Source organism: Staurois parvus, unplaced genomic scaffold (assembly GCF_062004578.1).
Source record: "Staurois parvus isolate SC_StPar_1 unplaced genomic scaffold, SC_StPar_1.0 ptg000673l, whole genome shotgun sequence".
In the NCBI taxonomy this organism is placed as follows: Eukaryota; Metazoa; Chordata; class Amphibia; order Anura; family Ranidae; genus Staurois; species Staurois parvus.
The window spans coordinates 1,198,252-1,225,642 of record NW_028318469.1 but is presented as its reverse complement, the minus strand read 5'-3'; the positions used below and the strand labels follow the sequence as shown (position 1 = coordinate 1,225,642).

General features: G+C 41.6%; 2 protein-coding genes across 2 annotated transcripts in view; one reads left to right on the top strand and one right to left on the bottom strand.

Moving 5' to 3' along the window:
• Nucleotides 1-3,857: 3,857 nt before the first annotated feature.
• PXMP2 (peroxisomal membrane protein 2) lies at nucleotides 3,858-21,729 on the bottom strand. The gene is made up of 5 exons (XM_089652209.1): nucleotides 21,328-21,729; nucleotides 18,704-18,820; nucleotides 12,298-12,460; nucleotides 8,240-8,359; nucleotides 3,858-5,673 (listed from the first exon to the last, which is right to left on the bottom strand). The coding sequence occupies exons 1-5, from the start codon at nucleotides 21,444-21,446 to the stop codon at nucleotides 5,605-5,607; spliced, it is 588 nt and encodes a 195-aa protein (XP_089508335.1). The 5' UTR covers nucleotides 21,447-21,729; the 3' UTR covers nucleotides 3,858-5,604.
• Nucleotides 21,730-21,901: 172 nt separating this feature from the next.
• The window catches only part of POLE (DNA polymerase epsilon, catalytic subunit), a 128,357-nt gene continuing 122,867 nt past the window's right edge, over nucleotides 21,902-27,391 (top strand). Inside the window, exons 1-2 of the mRNA XM_089652208.1 lie at nucleotides 21,902-22,009; nucleotides 24,727-24,862. Of these exons, the coding sequence (XP_089508334.1) occupies nucleotides 21,948-22,009; nucleotides 24,727-24,862 (198 nt within the window). The 5' untranslated portion in view covers nucleotides 21,902-21,947. The remainder of the gene's footprint in view (nucleotides 22,010-24,726; nucleotides 24,863-27,391) is intronic.

Sequence of the window (27,391 nt, the reverse complement as noted above, 5' to 3'; positions counted from 1 at the left end):
ACCTGTCTCCGGCTCCCAGCACTAACAGAAGGAATGCAGCGGGAAGTGGTGTGTCATTGCTGACTTGTTTTTAAATGTGCATGGATCAAGGCTTCAATCATTACTTTTTTGAATCATTAATCTGGACCAATCAGCTTGGTGGAGTATTTTGGCTCAACGCTTTTATTTCCATAGAAATAAGGCCAGCATAGTAGGGGCTTTATGCTCCTCTGGTAGTATAATCTGTGTACAGTCAATGTTGGATTTACCAAATATATGTAGTAAGAGGACCTACCTAATTATCCAATCTGTCTGTATAATTAGGCAGACTCTTGCACTACATTTTTATACAGACTGTAACATGTATGGTGAGTTTAGGGCCTGTGCACACTAGCCCGCACACTAAACTGCAGTGGTGCTGTGCAGCACAGGGCAGTATGATGCATATATATATATTTTTTTTTTACCTTTGTAAGTACACAGAGTGACAAAAGTGTTGGGGACATGCAGGGCCATATAGAGAGGTGCGATGTTACTTTAGCATGTTGCATAATATCTCACAGCTCTGAAACACTGTGTTCTGGTGTGAATGTGAAACACAGAAAATGAGGAAAAACACAGATAATTGCACATAATTTGAACGGCCCTAATTATATCACTGGGTTATACTGGAGCCTGCAGGAAAATTAGACGCTAGCAAGCTAAGCTGTAAGGACAGCCCAGTATAACAACAAAAAAAAAAAAAACACCACATAGAATAGAGCACCTCTTATGGCTACCAAAAGAGTTTATTTATAAATATTGGACATATAAAATACAATGCTGCAGTGCATGCCAACAAACTCCCCACTTGGAAGTACCCCTACGCCCTCCCCACAGTACCCACTACACCCCTCCCAAAGAACACCCACTCCACCACTAACAGCCCAGTATAACCCCTCCCACTCCCACTATGGCTTTAGTTTTGTAGCAAGCCATAAAGGGCTATTTAACACAGATGTTGACTTTTAATGCTGCCTTCAAAGGGTTGCGGCTCAACCACAGGGTTTTACTGCCCCTCAAGCACTAGTGTGAACGAGCCCTAAAAGCACTAAGCTCCAAGCTACTGTGCCCCAGCGCCACTCAAACTCCAGGTGAGGAAAGCAAGCTAACTCTTTAACTGGAAGAGGAACCACCACTGGACATATTAAAAGCGTCCACGTTTATATTCTAGAAACTGTCCACAGACATAGCAAGGGCAGTCCCCGCCCTAGGATTGCTCTGTCTATGGACAGTTTCTGCAATAAAGATGAACATTTGTGATCTATCCAGTTTCAGAACAAGCAAGCAATACTGTCTGCTTTAATGTATATAATATCACACAGTAATGACTGTTCGTGAGGCTTCAAAAAAGCAGATGAAATGCCTGCTTTTGATGCTGATGTACACCTAACAAAACTGCAGACAGCTTAAATTTTTGCCTCGCCATGACATGAAGCACCACTAATGCTGCAGTATGTACACCTCCATCTGCTCCCTATTTTACCAATTTTGAGTGGCATTGATAGGAAGTTAGGACGCTGTAAAAAAGCAACCCAACTGCTTATTTTCAATGCCTGTGTGAAAGTACCCAGAGATTTTGGGTCACAGAAAGGAAGGGAAGGACCTGTGTCCTTTTGATATACTCTAAGCAAATGATTTTACAGGTAGGTTACAAATCCCATCTTCTTACAGTAACTGTGCATCACAGGACACCGGACCTAGTCTTAATACCATTGGGACATCCAAAAGCAATCCAACAGAGGGGCAGACACACACAAACAAAGCCAAGAGGCCCACCAACCCCACAGGGTAACAGAAGTGGCAAAACAGGATTTGCAGAGCCGCTTACAGAACCCTATGAATGGCCACTTGTAAAAAACCTAGAGTAACACTAAACAATATCCTTAGTCTCCCAAAATAATCCTTGCACATCCACTACTAATGGTCCTGTAATCTCATTTTCATGACATAGTTTCTTATTATATTTGCTGCCTCCTTTTAATGTCCTGTGTGAGCCCCTGAACCTCTAATTTTTTCCCCTCATTTCAATTAGCTGAGAATAAGTACACATTAGTTTCAGTAATATACATGGCTCTATGCACGCTACACATCCCATGGCCCCTAGTTCATCTCAGGAGAAACAGGAGTTCACAGAGCCACATGATGGCACAGCAAAGGGAAAAAAGCTCCTTGGAGCGTTCGTAAGGCACAGCAATGGTTAAACACCCAAGGCTACAATTGGACCCAGGAAAGGGGGACAGAAAAATTCAGGGATTTGGGTTTGGATGCAGGATGGTCCACGTCTGCCAGTGAGGTGGTCTGGGTTCCAGGGAGGTAGAAAAGCTGGAGGTGCAGGCAGAGAGGCAGCTGGGTACTAGGAGGCAGAGGTACAATCTTGAAGGCCCGACCTTAGTCTGTAGTCCTCACAGGCACCAGTGGTATGCAGGACTGGCAGAAGGAAAGTACTGGGACTAGTTGCCCCAGCTCCGGTAGATGTATTGAGACATAACTTGTGAAGAAGGCAATCTGATTTCTAGCATCAGATTGCCTAGCCAACAGGCTCCACCTCCTGCCACACTGCTGGGAGCAAGTTCTTTGTTTTTCAGTGGGGCAAAGCGCAGGAAGAAGAGCTGGACTCTGGTGCCTCAAAGTGCATTTGTGAGGTCAGGCACTGATATCAGACGAGAAGGCCTGGCTCGCAGTCTCCAGTCTAATTCATGCCAAAGGTATTCTATCGGGTTGAAGTCAGGACTCTGTGCAGGCCAGTCAAGTTCCTCCACCCAAACTCGCTCATCCATGCCTTTATGGACCTTGCTTGTGCACTGGTGCGCAGTCATGTTGGAACAGGAACGGGCCATCCCCAAAGTCTTACCACAAAGTTGGGAGCATGAAATTGTCCAAAATGTCTTGGTATGCTGACACCTTAAGAGTTCCCTTCACTGGACCTAAGGGGCCAAGCCCAACCTCTGAAAAACAACCCCACACTATAATCCCCCCTCCACCAAACTTTACACTTGGCAGCCAGGCAAATATCATTCTCCTGGCAACCGCCAAACCCAGACATGTCCATCAGATTGACAGACAGAAAAGCATCATTTGTCACTCCAGAGAACACGTCTCCACTGCTCTAGAGTCAAGTGATGGCGTGCTTTACACCACTGCATCTGACGCTTTGCATTGCACTTGGTGATGGAAGGCGTGGATGCAGCTGTTCGGCCATGGAAACCCATTCCATGAAGCTCTCTATGCACTGTTGTGCTAATCTGAAGGTCACACAAAGTTTGTAGGTCTTTAGCGATTGACTCTGCAGTTGGCGACTTCTGCACACTGCGCTTCAGCATGCGCTGACCCCGCTCTGTCATTTTACGTGGCCTAGCACTTCATGGCTGAGTTGCTATTGTTCCCAGTTGCTTCCACTTTGTTATAATACCACTAACAGTTGACCATGGAATATTTAGTAGCAAGGAAATTTCACAGATGGACTTATTGCACAGGTGACAACCTATCACGGTACCATGCCAATACACTGAGCTCCTGAGAGCAAACCATTCTTTCACAAATATTTGTAGAAACAGTCTGCATGCCTAGGTGCTTGATTTTATACACGTTGCCATGGAAGTGATTGGAACACCTGAATGAAATTATTTGCAGGGCTGGCCCAATATTTTTGGCAATATAGTGTGGGTGTGTGTTTTTATGTGTATATATACACCCCCCACTTGTTCATCCAGCACAATGGTTGTCAAACAGTATCTGTTCCTTAGCAATTCGACTATTGTAGCCCAACAACTGCTAACATTCAGTTCAGATCTATGGTCTATTTTAATTTGGCAAATAAAAGAAGAAAGAAAAAAATAGAAAGTGCTCAATTTTTATTGTTATAAACACATTTAAAAAGACTTGACATTTTTATTTTAATAAGATTGATGAGAATATCTGTTAGTTTAATAAGTACAAAAACAAGTGAAAACACTCACCACTATATATCATTCAAGTTGCAAAATTAATATTTTTTGTTTTTAAATTTAGACAGTTCTCCCCTGATCTTTACAAATAGAAAAAAAAAATCTGCTTCTATATGCCTACAGTACTTCAGCTAATGTGAACCGTATACGGTGTATGTAAGCAAGGCATTTTAGAACACAGGGCCATTGCAAGAGTCCTGGCCATTTACAAAGGACCCCTTTAGCCACCCCACCGGGGTAAAAAATTATAGTGTACAGAGCTCCTATGCTTTTTGGCCTCTATCTTTTTTTTCTTTTGTAAATAAAGAAACATTCCACCTGCCTATTGTTTGGCTTTCAGTATGAGAGAGAATCATCTACTATACTTTTTGCACAACACTAGGTGTAAAAACAGAACACAAGAATGTTACACAGAAGGACTCTTTTTTTCCTTTGCAACCTAACGTTCTTATTCACAAGGAGTTAAGATTCTGACTGGAGGAGGTAGTAGCTGCACACTCAGGATCTTAGGCACTTGTAGAACTGGGTCCAGAGCCTAGGCATGCCCCTGGTAGGAAAACCTTGTAAAAACAACTGTCCTGAGATAAATCTGGTTGACAAATACATGAATACAAATATATGATTAAGACTACAAAGGTCACATGTAACAACTGCATTCCAAAACATAATAAATGATAAGCATTATCCATTGTTCCTATTGTAAATTAGTAAAACGTTATATATCTATTGTTGGGCGTACGGAGTCCCATTAATTTATTATGCACTGTGTAATTGAATTGGTCCATATGCCTAGTTACAATTGTAAAAGATCGTCTGTGAGTTATTAACTAATTTAATTTATTATAGTATACAATATAGCACACAAGATTTCAGGGGGCTTCAGTTTTGTAACATTTGTTAAAGAGATGTCCAGGTGAAAACCATAACACTTCTTAGTTTGGCTCCTATACGCAATCATTTCCTTACCAGTAGTGTTTGGGTCAGACTAAACCACCAATTTAACTGCTATCCAATCAGATAGTTCCTTATTTATTGGTAAATGATGCTGATCGAACATCAAATTGTAACTAGTATGTGCCATTTTCAGGTGTTTCTGAGGTACTGCGCGAGGTAAAAAGTCCCTGGACAAGTGAGCAGATCTTCAATATGCAGTAATACCATTTCCTACCATTATTGCTGATTATGTTACTGATGAATGTGCGGAGGCAATAATTATAGGCCAACTCCAGCCAGATATTTAGTTCCACTTGGTTCCTGGATAGATGAATCATATCGTGAATTCTCATATCCCGAGGCCTCCAGTGGTGAGCATCAAGTTCTCTCACAGCAGCCATTACAAAGCCAAATGATAGGGTCATGCTCACCTTGTAGTGATTATTTCCATAATGTGGAAAAAAAAATAATTGGTGTATGGGAGGCAGTGACGAGGCAGTGACGACACAACTGACTACAGGAAAATATTACCCTTGATAAAATATTTGAGTAGCTGGCAGGCAATTCTACAGATCAAAGTGCCCAAACTGAATGATCAACTTTGGGTGGAGGAGACCTGTAAAAAATGGTGAGGAAGTTTAGCAAATTCTGTTGTCTCTAGACTTCTTAAATATGATAATTGAAAATAAAAAATATGTATTTCAGATCATTTTCTGGTTTTTGACAGATATGTATACCAGAAGAAGGCCACCAGGTTGGCAAACAACACTCGAAACTGAAAAAAAAAAAAGAAGAAGATTGCTTAATTATCTGTTCAAATAAAGCACAAGTTGTTTTCCCCAATTATAAAATTTCATTAGGCACTAATTTAAAGACATAGGGGTATATTTGTAAATGTTTTCACACAACGTTCACCCATGATTCACACTTTTTTTTTTTCTAATTGGCAAATAACCTCTGTGGTAACTGTCTTCTTTGTCACATGAATATCTAGGATACCTTACCTTTCTATGTTTCTTTGGAGCAGGAGTATAAATAAGACCACAAGCTATTCTGAACAATTTCAAAGTGCAATGAGAGGGGCAAAATTGGGGAAAGTGAATTAACATATAATTTACCACCCAAGCCTTGAGATCTTTAACCCTTTGTTAGGACAGATACGGTTTAAATTTAGTTTACAACTGATATTGAGATCTGACAGTACAGACAGGGACTTAACTCCCCAGCCTCCTGCTTAACATTATATAATCTGACCATACACTGTGCAAATTTTGTCCGATTCCTTAAGAATTACGTGGATGGCCCTATCAGCCCCCTTCCATCTGACATCCTTTGACTAATATAAATAAACATATAAAAATAAAAAAAAATAAAATTATCAAAAGGAGCTAGGCAGAAAATTGCTGACTAACCAGCTGCATCCAATCAGAATCCATTGGCTGTCAGAATACAATAGTCCATGAGGAATGGATTTGTTTATCCAGGCTGTTTAGTGTTTAGTAGGATGGATAAATCTGTTAGATATTTTTTTTTTCTTTTTTTTAAAATCTAATCTATCAGTGTATACCCATCCATACAAGGGGAAAAGTAGGTAGGATTTTTAAAGAAAAAAAAAAGGTAAGTATCGTATTATTATTATTATACAGTATTTATATAGCGCCAAAGGATTTGCTCAGTGCTGTACAATAGCAAGGGGGACAGAACATGAGACAAGACAGAAACAATACAATACACGAGGGGTTCGAGGTTATTTAAATGTTATGTGAATGGAAGCATGTAAAAAATATTTGATCCCCTATCATTCAGCAGGATTTCTGGCTACCAGGTGTCTTTCATACAGGTAACAAGCTGAGGTTAGAAGCAGTCTCTTAAAGGGAGTGCTGCTAATCTCACAGGAGCAATCAAACAATCAGATTCCAAACTCTCCACCATGGCAAAGATCAAAGAGCTGTGCAAGGATGTCAGGGACAAGATTGTAGACCTACACAAGGCTGGACTGGGCTACCAAACTATCGCCAAGCAGCTTGGTGAGAAGGTGACAACAGTTGGTGCAATCATTTGCAAATGGAAGAAACACAAAACAACTGTCAGTCTCCCTAGGTCTGGTGCACCATGCAAGACCTCACCTCATGGAGTGTCAATGATCATGAAAACAGTGAGGAATCAACCCAGAACTACACTTGAGGATCTTGTCAATGATCTTCAGGCAGCTGGGACCACAGTCACCAAAAAAACAATTGGTAACACACTACGCCAACAAGGATTGAAATCTTGCAGTGAAGGTCCCTCTGCTCAAGAAAGCACATGTCCAGGCCTGTCTGAAGTTTGCCACTGAACATCTGAATGATGCAGAGGAGGACTAGTTGAAAGTGTTGTGGTCAGATGAGACCAAAATCGAGCTCTTTGGCATCAACTCAACTTGCCGTGTTTGGAGGAGGAGGAATGCTGCCTATGACCCCAAGAACACCATCCCAACTGTCAAACATGGTAGTGGAAACATTCTGCTTTGGGGGTGTTTTCTGCTAAGGGGACAGGACAACTGCACTGCATCAAAGGGACAATGGACAGGCAATGTACCATCAATTTTTGGGTGAGAACCTTCCTCTCTCAGCCAGGGCATTGAAAATGGGTCGTGGATAGGTGTTCCAGCATGACAATGACCCAAAACACGTGACCAAGGCAACAAAGGAGTGGCTCAAGAAGAAGCACATTAAGGTCCTGGAGTGGCCTAGCCTGTCTCCAGACCTTAATCCGATTGAAAATATGTGGAGGGAGCTGAAAGTTCAAAATGCCAAATGTCAGCCACCAAACCTTAATGACTTGGAGAGGATCTGCCAAGAGGAGTGGGCCAAAATCCCTCCTGAGATGGTGTGCAAACTTGGTGGCCAACTACAGGAAATGTCTGATCTCTGTGATTGCCAACAAGGGATTTGCCAACAAGTACTAAGTCATGTTTTGTGAAGAGGATCAAATACCTATTTCCCTCATGAACATGCAAATCAGTGCATAATTTGTTAGACATGTATTTCTTTTGAATTTTTTGTTGCTATTCTGTCTCTCAGTGTTACAATACACCTACCATTCGATTTTTAGACTGATCATTTCTTTGTGAGTGGGCAAAATCAGCAGGGGATCAAATACTTATTTCCTTCACTGTATGTGTTGTGCAATCCTTTTATTTACACATTTTTTTATCCATGTACAAAGAGTGACAGAGGTGTTTTTGAACTTTTTTTCACGATTTTTGTTGAGTTATATCACACAATTTCATGTAACTTTATTGCTATTATAAGGGGGCTAACAAAATACTTGAGAAGTGTTTCGTAGCAGATTGTGCTTACCTCTACAGGAATGTAGTTCACATTGATGAATTGAAAAGGTGTCCAGACCTTCCAGTTCATTTTCAGAGCTGACCAGTAACTGTCCTTCAGTTTCTTATTAAGAGAGTTCAGGTCTTTGCCCTAAAGGACAGAATGGAAACAGCACAGATGGTCTTGGTTTAAGTCCTGATTAAAAAGTTATGTCAATAAAGTGCTTTCACCTTTAACAAACACAATCAGTATTTAAATGTAGAGACCAGGCTTAATTCCTATCTGATATTGTAAAACCTTTAAACCACTGAAAAAGTAGAACAAGAAAACCTTTTAAAGAATACATGATAAAAAAATATAAACATTTTTTATAAAAGAATTATTTCTGGCTATTAAAGTGAAAACAAACCCTAACTTTACAGCACAGCGGCTAAATGGTTAGCACTTCCGCCTGGCAGTACTAGGGACGTTAGTTTGAATTCCAACCATGGCACCACCTGCCTGGAGTTGCATGTTCTCCCTGTGCCTGCGTGGGTTTCCTCCGGGTACTCCGTTTTCCTCCAACACTCCAAAGACATGCTGGTAGGTTAATTGGATCCTTTCTAAATTGGCCCTAGTATGTGTATGTATGAATGTGAGTTAGGGAGCTTAGATTGTACGCCCCTTGAGGGTTAGGGACTGATGTGAATGTACAATATGTGTATGTAAAGAGTTGCGTAAATTGATGGAGCTATATAAATACCTGAAATAAATAAATATACAACAGTTCTTAAAAATGCTGCCCCCCTTTTCCCCTAACTAACCTGTATAAAAAAAAGATGTATGAACTTACCCATTTTCAATCTGCTCTAGTCACATGAAGTCACATTATGCTGTAGCTCTGTGTAAGGGAGCACTTGACAACAGCTGTAAATTTCAGGAGTCTGCACTCCCTCCTCTCCCCTGCAGCAGCTGCTTACTGACACAGGAAAGCGGAGCTGCAGTATCACATAACCAGCCTGGATTGAAATAGGTAATACACAGATCTTTTTTTATACAGGGTATGCAGGATAGATAGGTGGAAGGAGAGGGAACATTTTTAAAAATAGTTAGGCTTTTCTTTAAAGCAAGTATGTATAGCTATGAAAAAATAACTGGATTCTGACTGCATATAGTAGATACAGGTGAAACTCGAAAAATTAGAATATCGTGCAAAAGTTCATTTATTTTAGTAATGCAACTTAAAAGGTGAAACTAATATAGCAGATAGACTCATTACATGCAAAGCAAGATAGTTCAAGCCATGATTTGTCATAATTGTGATGATTATGGCTTACAGCTCATGAAAATCCCAAATCCACAATCACAGAAAATTAGAATATTGTGAAAAGGTGCAATATTGTAGGCTCAAAGTGTCTCATTCTAATCAGCTAATTAAGCCATAACACCTGCAAAGGGTTCCTGAGCCTTTAAATGGTCTCTCAGTCTGGTTCAGTAGGAATCGCAATCATAGGAAAGACTGCTGACCTGACAGTTGTGCAGAAAACCATCATTGACACCCTCCATAAGGAGGGAAAGCCTCAAAAGAAGTTGGATGTTCCCAAAGTGCTATATCAAAGCACATTAATAGAAAGTTATGTGGAAGGGAAAAGTGTGGAAGAAAAAGGTGCACAAGCAGCAGGGATGACCGCTGCCTGGAGAGTATTGTCAGGAAAAGGCCATTCAAAAGTGTTGGGGACTTTCACAAGGAGTGGACTGAGGCTGGAGTCAGTGCATCAAGAGCCACCACACACACAGACGGATCCTAGACATGGGCTTCAAATGTCGTATTCCTCTTGTCAAGCCGCTCCTGAACAACAAACAACATCAGAAGCGTCTTACCTGGGCTAAAGAAAAACAGACCTGGTCTGTTGCTCAGTGGTCCAAAGTCCTCTTTTCTGATGAGAGCAACTTTTGCATCTCATTTGGAAACCAAGGACCCAGAGTATGGATGAAGAATCGAGAGGCACACACTGCAAGATGCTTGAAGTCCAGTGTGAAGTTTCCACAGTCTGTGTTGATTTGGGGAGCCATGTCATCTGCTGGTGTTGGTCCACTGTGCTTCATTAAGTCCAGGGCCAATGCAGTCGTCTACCAGGAGATTTTGGAGCACTTCATGCTTCCTTCCGCAGATGAGCTTTATGGGGATGCGGACTTCATTTTCCAGCAGGACGTGGCACCTGCCCACACTGCCAAAAGCACCAAAACCTGGTTCAATGACCGTGGGATTACTGTGCTTGATTGGCCAGCAAACTCGCCTGACCTGAACTCCATAGAGAATCTATGAGGCATTGCCAAGAGAAAGATGAGAGACATGAGACGGAACAATGCAGAATAGCTGAAGGCCGCTATTGAAGCATCCTAGTCTTCTATAACACCTCAGCAGTGCCACAGGCTGATAGCATCCATGCCACACCGCATTGAGGCAGTAATTGCTGCAAAAGGGGCCCAAACCAAGTACTGAGTACATATGCATGCTTATACTTTTCAGAGGTCCGATATTGTTCTATGTACAATCCTTGTTTTATTGATTGCATGTAATATTCTAAGTTTCTGAGATTGTGGATTTGGGGTTTTCATGAGCTGTAAGCCATAATCATCACAATTATGACAAATCACAGCTTGAACTATCTTGCTTTGCATGTCATGAGTCTATCTCATAGATTAGTTTCACCTTTTAAGTTGCATTACTGAAATAAATGAACTTTTGCACGATATTCTAATTTTTCGAGTTTCACCTGTATATGGAAGACTGTAGTCTCCAGTGTTAGTCAGGGGTTATGCAGCCTCATAGGGCAGTCAGAGCAGAATGAAAACTCCTCCTACAAGATTAACCAGTGCTCAGCTGGACACTGATCAAAGTCACAGGACTGCTATATACTGCTGATGAGTATTTAGCAGTTTATATTTACTAAAAAAATTGCATTTCCATGTTGTGTATAATGTGGGAGATGAGATATAGTGAATTTAGTGTCCTGGGTTTAGGAACACTTAAAGTTGGATTATGATTAATGATAAACCCAAATGTAAACTTAACAATCAAACTAAATTTGATAAAATGTGGGGTCCTGGATATGACATCAACGACATCTACACAACCAATGAGACCTCGGGTTAGTGTTCCTTTTTTATATTATCTCCACTTCTTTTCTTCTACTTATTCCCTACTTTTTTCTCCTGTCTCTTTTGCACTTTATTTTGAAATGACTAACTTGTCAAAAAAGGTTTATTTGATACTTTTTTTTTTTATTAGTTTATCTGTAAGTGGAGCAGGGAGGAATTAGCATAAAGAGAACTGGGATTATATAACAGACAAGATATTAAAACGACCTTCCCTAGGATAGCACAGTAAAAGTGTTAAAGGAGAAGTAGGGCAAAAGCTATTTTAGCCCTACTTCTGTGGGTCACAGGAGTGCACTTAGTTCTGTACTTTTGTGATCCATTTTCAGCTGACTGCAGGCTAGAGTTCACTGTTGGCTGACATCACTCAGCCAGCCCAGGCTCTGGAGAGATCCTAACTTTAATGTCGGGATCCACCCAGATGCCTGACCGGCAACTGGCTCAGCCTCGAAGAGTCTTAGGCAGCAAGTGCTCCCACCCCTTCCACAGCCCAGCACTCCAGTGAACATTGGAGGTGTAGAGAAGAGAACCGACAGTCATTGTCTCTCTGCTAACTGAAGACTGGGAACTGAGTGATCAGCAGTCTATGATCACTTAGTTCTTGGCGTAGAGCCGGCAGGGGACAGCTACAGCTGGGATCTGTGCTGCAGCCATCTAGGGGAGTACGATAGTTTATTTTTGACTTCCGCTCTTCTCTTTTAATATCGTACAGTTTTTATACTTCTATAAAGATGAAATTTCTGGGAAATCTTAATTGCAATGTACAAACTTTGTACAAAATTTTCTTTTTCCCAGATCAGAGTTTTGCATTTGAAAAGAATAGATCTATAAACATATTGAAATAATAAAAAAATTAAGTATTTTTAAATATGCCTAAACAAAAAAAAAAAAACACATTTTGAGTTTATTTCACAAAATCAGAGGCTTGTAAAAGAGCAAGAGGCACTCACTTCCAGGAAGTTCATCACAATGAAAAACAGAAATAAAAAGGCTGGAGCGATTATTAGACGTTCCAACAGTAGGCGGCGAAGACCTGCCATTGGTGCAGATGAGGGGACCACTTTTTCCAGGAACAGGTAGAAGTAGTGAGATAGAGGACCTGTGAAAAACAATCTAGGAGAAACACATGTAGACTTGTTATAATCCTTAAATCCCAATTGAAGCTTCAGCCCAGACTATAAACATCTGGATGCAGCAATATAATAATAGTTGGATGTTCCACCTCTTTTTTTTTTTTTTGTCGTCGATAAATCTTCACCCAGTCCTAGCAAAAAAGCCCTCCCTGGCAGCACACTGCAGAGCTGGACCACTGCAACATGCCCCCTGCTTTCAGATCTACAGTTCTCCAATCAGCAATACATGCTCTCCTCAACTCTTCTCACAACTCTTACTACTTACTGCAGCACTTGAATTCCCTCTATACAGTTTATGCTCAAGCGTGACTATAGCTTTAATCTAGTCATTGCCACTATGTGTAATTTATATGATGCGGGTCATACAAATTTTATAAAATCAAAAAACATAAGTGAACTGGAATTTAAGAAAAGATGTCAACTGTGGTCAGCTATCTTTTCAATTTTAATGGCCTGTTATCAAGATATTGTGTACAGCTGTTTTGAGCAGCCCATACATGAGTCATTGTTTTTCTTTCAACCAACTGGTTGGACGAAAAAAACCCCAAAATGACCCGAATCCCCCATCCACACTTTGAAGGTGGATACAGGAATCCTCCCTACTGAGCTACTGTATTCTGACAGCGGGAAGACTTCAGAATACACTGATCAGTGCTGCCAGCTACAGTGCTAATTGAGTGGCAAAAATCCAAAGAGAGGTTGTACAGAAGTCGATGATTAGACAAACCACCCTCCCCACACATGGATTGAAATTCGGCTGGTCTCTGCTGAAACAGCCGAATTTCAAACCATGTATGGCCAGAAAGCAGTGTACTGAAAACGAAGCAACTAAAGGAGTTACATTTCTTATGGAGAATGAATTACATTTCTACTTGTAGCCCAGACTTAGGCTATAGTCACACGGGCGATCCTTTGGTAGGAATCACACCTTCACCCAGGAATCCTGTACAAAGCACAGACAGGCTGACAAGATCTATGTCTACATGTATTTACTGCAGGCAAAGAAAGATGATCAGCCTGGGATGCAACCTTTGTGCACACAGAGTCACTCATCTGTGCCTAACCACAGGTAACTGCTGGATGTATGTAAACAGCGGCAGATCAGCCACAGCTCCTTTTATCCAGTCATTGCGCTGTACAGGCTTCACAGCCACAGCTGTGTTCAATACATCTCCGATGCCTGCTACAGGAACACATTGATTCTTGCCACACTGTCCTTCCCTAATCACCCATGTGAATGTACACGGGCTGTTAAATAGGTAAAAGACAATGTTGAGTGCCCAGATAAAATACACTTTTCTTTCTTTCTCTGTTGTAATTTGAACTTGTATCTGCAGAGTAGTACCTTTGATGCCATGAACAAAAACGACCTGTAAGTAAATAAATGAACAACACACACACACAAATAATTGTTTGATCCTCTGCAGATTTTGTAAGCTTGCCCACTTAGAAAGGAATGGAGGGCCTATAATTTTTTATCATAGGTGTTTTTTAAATTATACTTTTTTTTTTAAAGGAAAACAAGGAGGGAGTATTTCAGCTTTGCTTTACAGTAAGTCCCAAAATAAAAATTTAGACACCCTGCACGATTAAGAAAGCAAAGTGGCAAAATGATTCTGAAGTAAGAGTCAAAGAACTAGCATTTTCAAACGGAGATCAGCAAAGGCATCCCAAATATTTCTGTGGATTGATTTTTTCATAGTTACATTAGTGGAGTTTGGATTAATGTAAATATGCAAGTTCTATACTGGCTGATCTCTGTAGAAGTAGAGAATTCCTGTAATAGCTGCATAGGTCAGTGTAATGCACCGCCTGGCGGTACCTCTAGCGACCCACAGGATAGGATTCCCCAGAGAGCGGAGTCTACGTCCCAGTCTGCTTGTTCACCAGGGCCCCTGATGGTGGGGATGGACTTGGAGCAGACAGTGACCAGGTCGCGGCCCCTGAGTACACCCACCCATGGTAGAGGGATCCGCCAGAGGAATATACTGGAGAAGAGCCTGACGTGAAGAGGCGGATAGATCCGTGCAGGATGGATGGCAGAGTAGAAGCGTGGTCAGACAGGCCGGGTTGGTAACCGTGGGGACAGTGCGGTACAAGGCAGCAGGCACAGGGTAGTCGGGTCACTCGCTGGGTGAGTAACAGAAGTTCAGATCAAATAAGGGAATCCAAAAGAGTAGTCAAACAAGCCAGGGGTCAGAGCAGGAGAAGTCAGCAGAGGTCAGGATCAGGCAGGGTCAGCAACAAGTCAAACAGCAATACACAGGAACAGGAACACAGGATAATAGACCATATGGCAATGAGAGTCTGTGCAGGGCAGGTTTAAATAGTGCGCCCTGCCCTGTCATTGGTGCCAGGCGAGCGTCCGCCAGCGCCCAGGTCCTAGTGCCCGCCGGCTAGAATGAATTGGCGTTCTGCGCATGCGCAGAACCACTTGCCGCCGCGATCCCTGACAGTCAGGGGTGTTGGCCCTCCCTGCATTGTTCTCACTCAATGAATGCAAAGCATTCTCTGACTGGAGGAGATGGATGGATCTCCACCTTGCCCAGTCACAGATCATCTTGTATTCATTGAGAAAAAAAGTACAAAGCATTCTCTGAATGGCACCTGTACCGACAGAACGACCCCCAATGTTCACTATGCGGCAGGGCAGCCGCTTGGTACTAGATCCAAAGGACAGTGAGGATCACTGCAGCAGTGGCAATTACTACTACAGTGATTCTTCACTCCACAGTTATCGGCCAGGTATGGAACATACATACTTACATTGGTCCAAGCTGGACTAACATAATTAAGTTATAAACTTTTATACCTGGAATTCAACTTTAAAATTTGCCTCTGTTTAAAGTTAAAACTATTGGAAGAATGATGAGTAAACCAGAGTCGCTGCTTCAAAACCGAATACCTTTTTCCTTTAGTTTTTGATAGAGAGGGTGAGAGTTAAAATTTCTGTCAACTTATATATTTTGTTTATGACCCTGTTACAGACATTTTCTTTTCTCACTTCCAGTCCCCATAATGTTCATAAAAGAAAAAAGGGAAGGCAGGCATCTCCAGCATAGGTAGGGATGGATAGCAAAAAACAACAAAAAAAAACAAAAGATGAGAATTTTTCAACCCTTTCTCACGTTACCAATTTTTTTTTTTTTTTTTATCCGTATCACCATTGGCGAGAATTCCCCTACTCTATCCACAAAACAGAATTTGAGTTGGGTTTTAAAAAGTGTTACAGTGCCTGGGCAGGATTTCAGTTGCAGGGCTTGCAAACATACAACCATCAAATATTCCTTGAAAAGGGTCTGCCAGATTGTATAATATATATATATACACATACATACACACACAGAGTGGATAAAATAAGTATTGAACACGCCACTATTTTTCTAGGTAAATATATTTCTAAAGGTGCTATTGACATGAAATTTTCGCTACATGTCTGTAACAACCCATGCAATCCATACATACAAAAAAAATCCAAAACAAATTCAGAAATTAAAGTTATATGTAATAAAATGGAGCAGTGAAAAGAATTATCAGAAGAGTTGTCCAAGAGCTAAGGACCACTTGTGAAGAACTTCAGAAAGACCTGGAATTAGCAGGTACAAATTGTTTTAAGAGCTTCCCAACCTTCCTATAGCAGAATATACACGTGATTTTGCATTTCTGGGTAGGGGGCATGCACGACCCCTACCCACGTCGCCATACGTGGTTGTCAATCACTGGGTCCCAGCCAGTAATTACTCGCCAGCACCCAGTGATTTCTGAAGATCTCCCACGGGGAGAACGGTTTTGTTTATGAACATTTCTCCTCCCTGTCAGCTCGGGCACACTGCTCTGGATGGCTGTGCACAGCACAGCCATCCAAAGCAGTGTGATTACAGTGAAGCAAACAGACACCGCCCCCTAGTGAAACACTCCCTGCACACAGTTAACCCTTTGATTGCCACAGTACTGTGTCAGTGCTTTGTTTTTTTAGCACTGATTACTGTATAGGTGTCACTGGGGATGTCAGTGACACCAAGTCAGTTCCCCCCAGTGTCAGAATGTCCGCCGCAGTCCCACTATAAGTCGCTGATCGCCGCCATTACTATTAAAAATTATAAGAAAAAACAAAAAAACCCAGTATATATACTGCCATTTGTAAACGCTAGAGCTTTCACGTAAACCAATTAATTTACACGTATTGGGATTTTTTTTTTAGCAAAGACATGTAGCAGAATACATTTTGGCGTACATTTATGACGAAATTTGATTTTTAATTTTTTTAAATTTAATGAAATGGAGGGTCTATAATTTTTATCATAGGTGTATTTTAAATGATAGAGACAGAATATCAACCAAAAATCCAGAAAAAACACGATACATATGTTATTTTACTCACTGAACTGCAACTCAATTTGTAAGTATTTGATCCCCTACCAACCAACAATAATTCTGGCTCCCACAGACTGGCTATGTGCTCATGTGCTACACAGATTAGTTCTGTCACTTTAAGAGGGTGCTCCTAACAACAACTCGTTATGTGTATAAAAGACACCTGTCCACAGAATCTCTTTCTTCCATTCAAACCTCACCATCATGGGCAAGACCAAGGAGATGTCAAAGGACATCAATGACAAGACTGTACACCTGCACAAAGGCTGGAATGAGCTACAAGACCATCAACAAGAAGCTTGGTGAGGAGACAACTGCTGGAGCGATTATTCGCAAATGGAAGAAATACAATCAATCACCCTCGGTCTGGAACTCGATGAAAAGTGAGGGATCAGTACAGAACTACACGGGAGGAGCTTGTGAATTATCTCAAGGCAGTTAGGACCACAGTCACCAAACAAACAATTGGTAACACAATACGCCGCCATGGACTGAAATCCTGCAGCACCTGCAAGGTCCCCCTCCTCAAGAAGGCCCATCTGAAGTTTGCCAATTAACATCTAAATGATTCAGAGAAGGATTGGAAGAAAGTGCTGTGGTCAGTTGAGACCAAAATTGAGCTCTTTAGTATTAACTCGACTCACTCTGTGTTTGGAGCAGGAAAAATGCTGACTATGAACAGAAAAACACCATCTCTACAGTCCAGCATGGAGATGGAAACACTATGCTTTGGGGCTGTTTCTCTGCTAAAGGTACAGGATGACTTTGTCACATCGAGGGGCCAATGGACAGGGCCATGTATTGTAAAATCTTGGATGAGAACCTTCTTCCCTAAACCAGAACACTGAAGATGGGTCATAGATGGGTCTTCCAGCATGACAATGACACAAAACATACCGCCATGGCAACAGAAGAGTGGCTCAAGAAGAAGCAAATTAAGGTCATGGAGTGGCCTAGCCAGTCTCCAGACCTTAATCCTATAGAAAATTTATGGAGGGAGCTGAAACTTCAAGTTACTATGTGACAGCCAAGAAACATTAAGGATTTAGAGAAGATATGTAGAGAACATTGGACCAAAATCCCTCCTGAGATGTGTGCAAACCTGGTAACCAACTACAAGAAACATCCTACCTCTGTGCTTGCCAACAAGGGTGTCTGCACCAAGTACGAAGTCATATTTTGCTTGGGGATCAAATACTTATTTTACTCACTGAACTACAACTCAATTTATAACATTTGTTTCATGTGTTTTTTCTGGATTTTTGGTTGATACCTGAAGTTTGCCAATGAACATCTAAAATACACCTATGATAAAAATTATAGGCCCTTCGTTTCTTTGTAAGTGGGCAAACTTACAAGATCTGCAGGGGATCAAATAATTATTTTCCCCACTGTATATACACACTGTAGACTATTGAAGATATGGCTGTAGTTTTTATACATAAATCCTGTAAGTCGAAGAACAAAGCCTAGGCATTCAGAATGATAATGATCAAAATTTACACCATTTCTTTTTAACTCTATTCTTATAGACCACATCATTGAACCCAATGAAAGGTTTTAATGATGTGGAACAAATAAAAAAGAAGAATGGCGTGAATATGAGATAGGTCCTACTACAACCAAGATAAGAAGCTATAGCTTGTAACCTCTGTGTAGCAGTCCGTTTTACATTTATGTAAAATGTTGTGATAATATGGGGTAAACTACAAAATCATTATCAGTTGGTGTTTTGGTGATTCAATGCCATATAGCAAGTGAAAGCTGGCTTGAATGGCAGCAATGGAATACTTTTATTCAGGAAATCAATAATGTATTACTCCCTAGTACACCAGTCTGGCAGGCTCACCCATAGGCAGCAAAACGAAGAAGTGCGACCAGGTCCACATTTCTAGCTGAAGATTTACTTTTGCGCCTCTGCTCTATGTTCTGTGAAAGCAGGTTACCCAAAGCAGACAGAATTCCACTGTAAAAACAAGTTATTTCACAGTCAATCATTAATTAAAATCCCGCAGAAGAATAACAATGTCACAAACAAGACATTTTCCTTGAAAACGTTACAGTTAATTATATACTATGCTGGTTTATGAAATTAGAAACAGTTAGGCCTCCTTCACATGGACAGCAGTTCCTGCCACCCCTCTCAAAAGCAATCTGAGGCGGATCACTTTTCAGAGGCTGTTTGCCTTGTTCAAGAGGCAATAATGCTGAGTCCTGAATGCCTGTTTTTTCCCAGCTGAAGGGAGATTTTGCAATTAAATACTTCACTGACACCATGTCAGTGACCATGAACCCATGTCTTATGACTTAAAGTGATTATAAAAAGGTACAACATGTTTTTCTTTAAAATAACAAACATATCATACTTACCTGCTCTGTGCAATGGTTTTGCACAGACCATCTCTGCTGCTCCTCTTTGCGGGTGCCCTGCTCACACTCCTTGCCCCTCCCTCTTGCAGAGTGCCCCCAGAGCAAGCTGCTTGCTCTGGGAGCACTTGTTTGTGCTCACTCCCAAACTGGCTCTGTATGTCCATAAGACACACAAGAGCATGGATTGGCCTCGCCCCCTTCTTATTGGCTGTGATTGACAGCCAATGGCTCCTGCTTCTGTGTCTGAGCCAATGAGGAGGGAAAGACCAAGGAGAGCTGATGCTCCCGTGCACATCGCTGGTTTGAGATAGGGCTAAGGTAAGTATAGGGGGGCTGAGGGGCGAGAATGCATGAATGTAAAAAGCCTTCAGCCTAATCCTGAATCCTAATGGTGTCCCCACACTTTTATTTTCTTACCCTGATCGATACAGGACGATCAAAAACAATCAAATCCACCAACAAATGAATAGCAATCATTTCCCTTAGTATCATTTTAGATCAGAGCAGAAAATGATCGATTATTTTGCACTGATTAGCAGTACGGAGACGTTTTACTCATGACTATGATCATACTTTGATGAACAAGATCATGAGTGGACACAGAGGTATGATTGATACCTTTAGGATTGTAAATTACAGTCGTACCTTAAAGTGCAACTATACTCACCTAGAACCCAGAATTGTGCCACCCCCTGAGCTTGCCACCGACCACTTTCATCTTTGGGCAGCTGGCTTCCGGGTCTTGATCACTGGCCGCTGTCGTTGGCTTGGCTGGGATGACACCACTCTGGTGCATGCGTGAGAGTTCCATCAGATTCGGCACTGCCAAATCTGAGCAGCTTACTATACAGGGGTGGACAGGCCGGTAAGTAGTTTTAAGGCAGAAGAAATAAAACAAGTCTCTTTCGCATTAAAAATCATGCCTGTTTGCCCATTTTCATTGTGAAGCCTAAAGTTCCACTTTAACTATTGATCAAAATCCACCTCCCCGTGTGTATCATTTTGATGGAATTGGTTGGTGAGTATTAACCGCTTCCCAACCGCACTATAACCAAAAGATGGCTACAGTGCGGTTGTCCAGTTCTGGGAGGGCATCCACCAACATCTTCCCAGAACGCGCCCCCCTAGCGCTGTCAGTGATCGTTGTGTCCTATGGACACAGCTGATCATGTGATGAGGTAAAAGGCCTTTTACCACGTCCAATAACACAGCAGATCACAATGTAAATACAGTTGCCGGTTATCGGCAGCACTTTCCTCACGCTGTCACACGATAACCGACAAATGTGACAGGGGAGATCTGCACTGATTATCAGTGCCGCCCAGCAGTGCCCAAGATTACTGCATATCAGTGCCTCCTCATCAATGCCCCCCAGTGCCACCTCCTCAGCACCCATCAATGCTACCTATCAGTGCCAATGTATAATCAAAGAATAAATGGTGAGCGCAAGACAAAAAAGGAAAAAGTAAAGCAGCTAGCACAACAGGGCAAACCCTCTGTCTCCACCAAAACAAAACACTATAATATCAACGTACAGCGCTAATAAAAATGTGTGTTATAATCAATGAGGACCAGCGTGATTGGAAGAGAAAGGAAACATCATAAAAAAGAAATAGAGAATAGTGAATACTCCAATGAAGAAACAAATCAGTGCCCATCAGTGCTGCTTATCAGTGCAGCCTCATCAACGCACATCAGTGAATGAGAAAAATTACCTGTTTGCAAAATGTTATAATAGAAACAAAGAAAAACTTTTTTTTTCAAATTTTTTTTTTATAGTGTAAAAAAATAAAACACCCAGTGGCGAGTAAATACCACCAAAAGAAAGCTCTATTTGTGTGAAAAAATGATAAAAATGTCATATGGGTACAGTGTTGCATGACCGCACAATTGTCATTCAAAGTGCTACAGCGCTGAAAGCTGAAAATTGGCCTGGGCAGGAAGGGAGTGTAAGTGCCCTGTAGGCTAGTGTTAAAAGATTGATCCTACTGAAAGAGAACGACCAGAAAATAAATTGATCATTTATTGATGTGTATGGCTACCCCTTCTATGTAAGCAGTAGAACCAATAGTCCCAGCATGCCATATGGGAGTGTCAGCTTACCTGGTCAGTGCCTTAGTGAGGACAGGCCGGCTGTGCAGGAGCTGCAGGTAGGTCCTCAGTAGCAGTGTGTGTATGGGCACATCGGCCAGCTCCCGGATCGGCTTAGAAGCGGTTGGCATACCTGCTCTTCACACCTGCTGCCGCTCTAGTGAAAGGGGAGGATGGCAGACAGACCTAGGCTCCTCCCATACAAGCCGTGCCCCCCATACATCTCCCCGCCCACTTCTACTGTCATTCTGCTCTTTTTCTGCAGGAACCCGTGTATTACACAGCCCGAGGTTCATTCAGTCCCCGCCCTGATGTGCACACATAGGATATCTCACACATGGCTATTCAGAAAGCTTCGCCTGGAGTTTTCCACATTTTCACAGTCCTGCGCTTTGATGACGATCCCTAAGTAGGGAGGAGCTGATTGGTTAGAGAACAGTGGCATGGTCAAGTCAGTTAAAGAGATGGCAATGCAGAAAACATCGCGATAAGCGGGTTCGGGGCGGACACTGTCTACCACGATTGGCTGCTTGGTGTAACGCTGAGTGGAAGTGATTGGTAGTCAGCAGTGGGTGGGGTGGGAAGAAGTGCTGGCGGGAGTTTGGTGGCGCGGGAAGAGGATTGTGTTGAGGATGGTGCTGCAGAACAGCGGGAAATTCCGAGCGGAGCCCCGGGGGGACGGGGACACTCAGCAGTACGTACACATATCGTATTATGTCCATGGAGGGGAGTAGGATGGGACACGGAGCCTTTCTCATAGACACAGTCTCTGGAATTGTGAAGTGGCGGGGTTCTGTCCCTTCCCGAATGAGCAGGGCTCTGTGTGAGGGGAGGATATGGTAGTTGGGGCAGCGCAGTGGCGAAATGGTTAGCACTTCCGTCTGGCAGTACTAGGGTCGTTGGTTCAAATCCCAACCATGGCACCACCTGCCTGGAGTTTGCATGTTCTCCCTGTGCCCGTGTGGGTTTCCTCCGGGCACTCCGGTTTCCTCCCACACTCCAAAGACATGCTGGTAGGTTAATTGGATCCTGTCTAAATTGGCCCTAGTATGTGTATGTATGAATGTAAGTTAGGGACCTTAGACTGTGCACCCCTTGAGGGTTAGGGACTGATGTGAATCTACAATATATATGTAAAGTGCTGTGTAAATTGACAGCGCTATATAAGTACCTGTAATAAATGATCCGTGTTATATGGTTCACCACGCATGGTGCAATCTGATTGTATCTCTTTAACCACTGTTCCTCCAGAGGATTTACCCACCTTGCTGACCAGGCCAATTTTTGTGTTATTTTGACAATTGCGCAGTCATGCAACACCACACACAAATGAATTGTATGTCTTTTTTCCCCCACCAATAGAGATTTTGTTCGGTGGTATTTGATCGCCTTTGCATTTATTTTTTTTTGCACTATATACAAAGAAAAAAAATAATTTTGAGAAAAAACAATATTTTTTACTTTGCTATATAACGTGTTCAATAAAAAAAATTAATTTCGTCATAAATTTAAGCCAAAATGTATTCTGCATGTCTTTACTAAAAAAAAATTCCAATATGTGTAAATTGTTTTCGTAAAAGGTATAGCATTTACAAAGGGTGGTATACTGCAATTTGTTTTTATTTTTTTCACTGTAAGCACACTACTTGTATGACTCTGCCCACCCTTGACCGGACCTATGATCCCTGGCCTGACCTATGGCCCTTGACGTTATCTCTACAGATAAGTAAAAGAAGAAAGGTCTCTGATAACGGGATCTATGGCAATATAAAATATAAGTAGTCTAGTACCTACATCCTTATTCAAGAATATCCAAACAAGCCAACCCTAACAAAAAGGAATCTAGGACTTTTAGCTGTACAACAGTTCCATGTATGTAAAAATATCTTGTTTCATTAGTACAGAAACGTTTAGAATGAGACAGATCAAATATTATGCTCATCAAAAACAGAGTGTATAACTGCTTTCTCATAAGTAACCTCAAATAGAAGTTTTAACTTGATGTATTGGATTACAATATTAATTACTTCCTCCAACATGTTTCACGAGTCAAGGCCAGCTTCATTGAAAATATGAAGTAACAGACTCTGAAATTGTAAAACAAAATATCATGACCAGTATATCGGATATTAACATGATACATTCATTTCATTAAGTTTACAACAGTTATACCTAATATGGATGAGAATGTAGATACTAAAAACAATGTAATGATGTAACCATATGAATGAGACTTGCATGGAGAGAATAGATCCACAGGGACCTCAAGATGTTCAATGGAGTTCAGAATAGTTAATTTTTTTCTGCTATTCGTTGAGAAGGAGCGAGAGAGAACACGAGAGAGAACGTAAACACTATACGTAAACACTATATCCCATGCACAGCCATCCGGAGTAGTGTGATTACAGTGAAGCACACAGACACTGTCCCCTAGTAAAACACTCCCTGCACACAGTTAACCCTTTGATTGCCCTTCATGTTAACCTCTTCCTGCCCAGTGCCATTAGTACAGTGTCAGTCTTTTTTGTGTCTGCCCTGTTGCATCCCAAACCCAGGAGGTCGGTTGCTTGGCAAAAGTGCCATTCAAAGCATGCTTTGCATTTTCTCAACTGACAAACTACGTTAAATAGATGGCTTTTTATTGCCACGCAGGGAAAGAAACATAATTTCCAACTTGGTATGAACGTGTCTTGTTTATACTCCTTATTATCAGTGTAATGTGCGGTATTGATGGTGACCAATGAGAGTGGAGACTGACCATCGTTGTTTTAAAATCCACATTTCTGTGAGCTCACATGGAACATTGAACAAAATTGTATGGGGGTTAGAGCAATATTCTCAGCCCAAGCATTGAGAGTGACTGGTAATAATGAGGATGCGTTTGTTGGCTGTTTGAGGATGTACAATTCTGAGCTCATATGGAGTATTAAAAAATATCTTATGTGCAATGTTGTAAGGTAAGTATACAGGTAGTAAGTAGCAAGAATACAGGTAGTAAGACAGTAGCATTGTGATATTTACTAACAGCAGAGACTAGCCAACGGAGAGGTTATAATACATGCATTGGAGAGTGTACAATAAATACTCAATATTGTTGCTTTCTCATTTTCTGCACATGTAAAGCTTGCGTTCACTTGGAAATATTATTGGAATTGGTTCAATTCATATGCTGTTAATACACTAACGCGTGGCATAGTATTTAAGACGCAGTATCTGATATAGAACAGTAGCAAAAAACACTTTTATATAGTATGTATACAAACTAAGAAGGCAAAGCAACAATTTCAACATATTCAGTGAAATGGTATTAACAGCAATCTGTGGTTGGTGTTTGTGTAAGATTGGCAGCATCTGAGTGGTTTGTCGTCAATAGTTTCTAACATCTTGGACTGCTTTATCATTGTGCCTTAGAGAAGATGTTTCATCGAGCTCCGCTGCCAAGAGATTGGAACGCAGTCAGTGGACGGATAAAATTGATGCTCAGTATGCTTTTGAGAGGATTCGAGAGCCTGGAGAAAAAACGGGCTGGTTACTCAACATGCATCCAGTAAGTGAACTGCCTGTGATTTATAACTTAGTATTGGTGACGTAATACTTGTTTTTCCTCATGTTCTACATGTCATCAACAATTGTATATTGCACTGGTACCCAGCTTATGCACACGCTAGTGCTAGCTTGGCAACCTTCAAAATCATGATAAAAAATATTAACTTTACTATTTTGGGGTCTGGAATGTTATTCTTTTTCTTTACTCATAGATAATTCTAATGGCAAACTAATAAAGAAATCTAAAGGGCATAGCTGCTGGTTCCTAAGTCTATTCTTTGTGAAAATCCTTGGTGGTGGTGGGTTCGCTGTTACTCAGTCCCAAATGTAACATTTTTATCATGCTCTTGAGGGGCACAGGAAATCTTTAACCTTCAGGTTTTACTGCTGCCTATAGGAGGACTGGACCCTGGCAAAAAAATTACAAAAAACCCTCCTGCTACCAACATGCCCCAGTTTTTTTTTACTTTGGAGGATGAGCAACATTTTTTTTACATCTCTACTGTGTTGAAGACAACTATTTTATGATCGCACCTTTTATTATCAAGACTCTTCTCTACACCAGTGCTTAAACTTTTTCTCTTCGATTTCAGCTATCAGTTCTAAGCCTGGAATTTGGAACACTGTGTCTGGGTCAGCATGTTGCTTCTACCAGTTCTCTCTCCAGCCTGCAGTTTAAAAAAAAAAAACTCATATGGCTGCAAAGACTTTCCCTTTGCATCATGTTTTCCAGCTGTTTATTTATGGGGATTGGAATCGTCCTAATGAGTTATTTGCTCCCTCCTCCTTACCAACACTTAACCCTGTATCCATTTGGTGAGAATTTTGTATAAGAGTGGTCTGTTTCCACTGTGGATTTGTTTTCACAAGACATTTTACTGTACTGGTGGAGAATGTGCCTGTTTTCAAGAACCCAGCCGGTTAGTAGTTGGAAGCCCTTTCCTAGAGCCCTTCAACTGATTCTGGCTGTGACTTTACCTTTCATACCATCTCTGGTCAAAATCCCTTAAGAGATGTAACCACTGCTGCATCTGATCCCTTGCCTATTGAAAGCATGCAGCGCATGGTTTCCGTTATGACTGTTTGCCTGTTCGTCCTTATTTCTCATGTAATGTGAGTATGTATAGGACACTAACCTTTTTGCAAGAAGCATTTAATCCACATAGCCTTTAAGAAACAATGTATCTTTGAATCAGCCCTGAGAATGTTATCATGGAGGCTGTTGGTGACAAGAGTACTCATCTTCAGTGAATGAAAGCTAAGGAAAAAACTGCTAAGTCTTCTCTCTCTCTGTTAAAAAAAATTCCTTTTGTTTTTCTACCCCCTCGATCTCCACATCGAGACAACCCGCCCCCAAGCTTGGTCAGTCCTCTTGGAAAGGCTGGCACTCAAGACTACCGAAACCTCAGGCAAGCTATTCTGTTGACATTAAGGTGGGAGGACATTTTTAAACGCGACAGCTTGCATCTAAGACAGTTGGGTGCAGTTGGTGATATCCCAGGGCTAAAAGTTTAATTTTTGCTCCTTCTTTTGGATACATCTTAACTGTCCAGACTTTATAGCAGTTAAGATGAATCCTGAATCTTTGAAAAGCATTGCTGGAAGCAACACAGGAAATGCATTATACACATTGTTTTCAGATGCAAACCTTCCAGTACATGCTTTTAGAGGACCAGATTGTCCCTGGCTTGGTGGCTCAAGAATCTGGCTCTGAGGTTGGAAGTCTTACCTTCTTTTGGAAGATCTTCATGATGGATGCTACCTTTTGGACTAGGGAATAGTCCTGGGCACCCTGTCAATTCAGGACACTTGGTTGTCATAGGAGTCTTCTCTTCTGATCAACTTCTTAAACTCTTGGGCACTTTTGGCTATCTACAGCATTGGATGATCCTACTTGAGTCACCTGATCTGTATTCAGTTGAATAATGCCACAATGGCGGCGAACATGAATCATGGAACAGTTTAGAAGCCTTGACATGGCAAGTGAGGTAGATTGGATCCTGTCCTGAGCAGAGCTTCACATTCCAGCCTTGACAGCTGTGTCCATTCTGATAGTGGTACCTACACCCGGATATGTTCCACGACATGGGCATCTGAGTCTGTGATTCCTACAATGCTAAAACCTAGGAAACCTGGTCTGTCAGACATGGAAGGCATACTTCATTCTGGCACAAGTCTTGGTGCTTTCGCCCCAGGAGTTTTGTATTGGGATAATGCTTTTCCTTCCTGCAGCTGGGTCTGGACCAGCATTTGTCTCTCAGTACTATCAAGGGTCAAGTTGTACAGGGGCTTTCTCATGTAGCTCCCCCTATCTGTGATTTCATGGTATCTATGTCGTTCTCTGTGTGTTTTCATAAATTGTAATTTGAACCAATTAGAAACATTCTCATTGCTATTCTCACCTGCAAGACGGTATTCCTTGTATCAATCGTCTTTGCAAGATGAGTGTCTTAACTGAAGGTACTGTCTTCCAAAGAAAAACCCGTTCTCTTGGAAGTGTTGAGGCCCAAGACTTCTTGCCTAGGTTTGT

What these genes read in the sequence shown, in the direction of transcription:
- PXMP2 (XM_089652209.1), bottom strand. Translation starts at nt 21,446, where the DNA reads ATGCCAACCGCTTCTAAGCCGATCCGGGAGCTGGCCGATGTGCCCATA. An exon ending in CTTCGTTTTGCTGCCTATGG is followed by an intron (nt 12,461 to 18,703) that starts GTGAGCCTGCCA and finishes TGTTTCTCCTAG; the next exon opens with ATTGTTTTTCACAGGTCCTC. An exon ending in TTGTGATGAACTTCCTGGAA is followed by an intron (nt 8,360 to 12,297) that starts GTGAGTGCCTCT and finishes TCTGTCCTTTAG; the next exon opens with GGCAAAGACCTGAACTCTCT.